General features: G+C 34.2%; 1 protein-coding gene across 1 annotated transcript; it reads right to left on the bottom strand.

Moving 5' to 3' along the window:
* Positions 1-11: 11 nt before the first annotated feature.
* LOC124893957 (auxin-responsive protein SAUR36-like) lies at positions 12-467 on the bottom strand (the record flags this gene model as incomplete). Its single annotated transcript, XM_047404768.1, has 1 exon — positions 12-467. A coding segment is annotated over exon 1 (456 nt), but the record flags the coding sequence as incomplete, so codon positions are not given.
* Between the last annotated feature and the right edge of the window lie 2,593 nt (positions 468-3,060).

The raw sequence follows: 3,060 nt of genomic DNA, 5'->3' as shown, positions 1-3,060 counted from the left end.
AATCCATAAACCATTTCAGCCTCTCTCAACAAATCAACAAACAAAGGATGATTGAAGTAAACCACAGGCACTAAAACCCTACATGCATCTTCTTGCTTTTCACCAACATACACGGCCAAATGACCCTTTGGTATTTGGTTCTGATCCATCAATTTCGACCCGACCCGAATATAACCCGAACAGGGTTTCGCAAAATTGACACTTTTAACCCCATTCTTTAACAAATTTCCCAAATTACATACCTTTGAAATTGCTTTTGTTGCACAATTGGTGGATCCCAAACATTTGTAGCTAATTTTTCCCTTTTTTCTCCTATGAATGAACAACTTGAAAACTGTCACAAGTTTTCTTCCAAGTCTAAATCCTCTCTCTTTCCTCATTTTCTCGTAAACCGAGTCGAAAAATAAACTATCAGTCAATGACGTACTTGTTTCAAGAGGATCTTCACCCAAGATCAAAAGTACCATGCAACTTTTTCTTTGATGAAATCAAGGAAATTTCTTACCGTCACACTGTGAGAACTGATGCTTTCTACCCCTCTATAACAATCTTCACCTCGAGATAAAAAACATCAATTTTCTTCTTTGACGAAAATAGGGAATTTCTTACGTCTCACTGTGAGAACTGACACTTTCGACCCCTCTATCACAATCTTCACCTCGAGATAAAAAACATCAATTTTCTTCTTTGATGAAAATAGGGAATTTCTTACCGTGTCACTATTAAAACTGACACTTTTTACCTCTCTATGACTATCTTCGCCCCGAGATAAAAAACATCAATTTTCTTCTTTGACGGAAATAGGGAATTCCTTACCGTCTCTCTATGAAAACCGACACTTTTTATCTCTATGTAGGTCTTTGCCCCGAGATAAAAAAAAATATTGTTTTTTTCTTTGATAGAACTAGGGAATTCCTTACCGTCTGACGATGAGAACTAATGCTTTCTACCTCTCTATGAAGATCTTCGCTTCGAGATAAAAACTACCAATCTTTTTCTTTTGATGAAAATGGGGAATTCTTTACCGTCTCACGATGAGAATTGACACTTTCTACCTTCTATGAAGGTCTTCGCCTCGAGATAAAAACTACCAATCTTTTTCTTTTGACGAAAATAGGGAATTCTTTACCGTCTCACGATGAGAATTGACACTTTCTACCTCTCTAGGAAGATCTTCGCATCGAGATAAAAAACTACCAATCTTTTTCTTTTGACGAAAATAGGGAATTCCTTACCGTCTCACGATGAGAACTGACACTTTCTACCTCTCTATGAAGATCTTCGGCTTGAGATAAAAACTACCAATTTTTTTCTTTGATGGAAACAAGTGATTTCTTTTCAATCTCAGATATGAGAACTAACAAAAATTTTCTTTGTTCATAATAGAGGATTTAAAGAAGTTGTAACTGGCATTTCTATTTCAAGGGGATTATAATACTGCTAATAGAGTACTGTTTGTTTGTATTATTATTTTTTTGGTCCAATTTGGCTTCTTGTAGAGTAGTAAAGGTGGTGATAAAAGAATAATCACTAATTAAGAGGAAACAAAGAGCCAAATACTAATTATAAATGGGACAAAAATGGACAACTAATATATAGAGAATCTTTATAACTCACTCTGATCAGTTTTGAATTGAGACGTAGTTATTATTGTCACGAAAAAATTGAAATATAATTCAAATATAAGAATGAATGAGGTTTTTATTTGTTGTAGATGAAAATGTATAAGATGTCAAGTGTAACACACACATAAATATATAGTATTACCAATATGACTTGTGGTGCAGTGTATGAGGCTGCTCTATCCTTAACCAGAGGTCGAGGGTTCGACCCTGGGTATGGAGAAAACTCTGTTGGGAGTGCTACCCCCGAATGGGGCCCTACTCAGCGCGAATTCGAATTAGTCGGGCTCCAATGCGGGCACTAGACACCAGATGAAAAATTAAAAAAAAAAAGAAGAAATTGTGGCTATATGGAGTTTCAAGGGTCAATTGTTAAGAAATATAATACTAAAAAATTTGTAAGAGGGCAATTATGGTTTTATTAATTGTGTTTTTTTCTTAATTACTTACTTTTTATATGGGTGACATTGATTTATTGGACTATTTTTTTTTTTTTTTTTTAGAATATGATATATGACTAGTTCTTTTAGCAGAAAAGTTAGATTTTTTTTTTAATGAATTGTAAGTGGAAATTCGTTTATATGTTTTATTTAAAAATAATGTCATGTATGTCCATTTGACTATGTTTTTTGGGGGGATATTTCAAGTGGTACGGAACTTTTAATTATTAAGTATTTTTTTTTCTACTTATCTGTCCTTTTCAAATTCTTGGTACGGAAACAACCTCTCACAGAAATGCAAGGTAAGACTGCGTATGATACATTCTTGTGGTGGAGCCCTTCCCCGGAGAACGCACATTGCGATAGCTTTAGTGCACCAAATTGCTTTTTTTTTTTTTAAATAAAAATTTTGCCAAACTCTGTACAAAATATTTTTTTTTCGCTAGGAGTGGATTCATTCCAGACCCCACTGTGTGAGAAAACAGTGGATTTATTATTGTAGAGTGGATTCATTGTTAAAGTTACATATTTCATTAAAAAAATTAAGGGATCCTTTGTTATAATGAATAAAATTTTTTTTTTTGAAATAAAATTTGTGATTAACTTCACCTTATGTTTAGTATAAGGTATTAATTAATTTTAAGATTATTTTATCCAACCATTTATATCTCGTATGGACGGTGGATGAAAATAGTTTCATAAAATATCCAACTCATGAATGTCGGGAGGCAGATTTAATTTGGAACTCTATAATCATGCCAAGACATAGGTTCATCGTATGGCTAGCCTACCAGGAGAGACTACTTACTAAGGCTAGATTACTGAGACTTAACTTGCCAATTGAAGATGACAAATGTGGTTAATGTGATGCGCTGACCAACTGGGAGTCACAACAACACTTGTTCGCGGAATGTGAAGGATGGTCAGGTCTTCCATTGTTGAACTTTACAATCAAGCAATCGTTGAGATGGTACAAAAGTAGAAGGTGGAAGCAGTTC

This window comes from Capsicum annuum, unplaced genomic scaffold (genome assembly GCF_002878395.1).
Source record: "Capsicum annuum cultivar UCD-10X-F1 unplaced genomic scaffold, UCD10Xv1.1 ctg67743, whole genome shotgun sequence".
Lineage (NCBI taxonomy): Eukaryota > Viridiplantae > Streptophyta > Magnoliopsida > Solanales > Solanaceae > Capsicum > Capsicum annuum.
The sequence above is the reverse complement of the archived record's forward strand: the minus strand, read 5'-3'. Positions and strand labels throughout refer to the sequence as shown.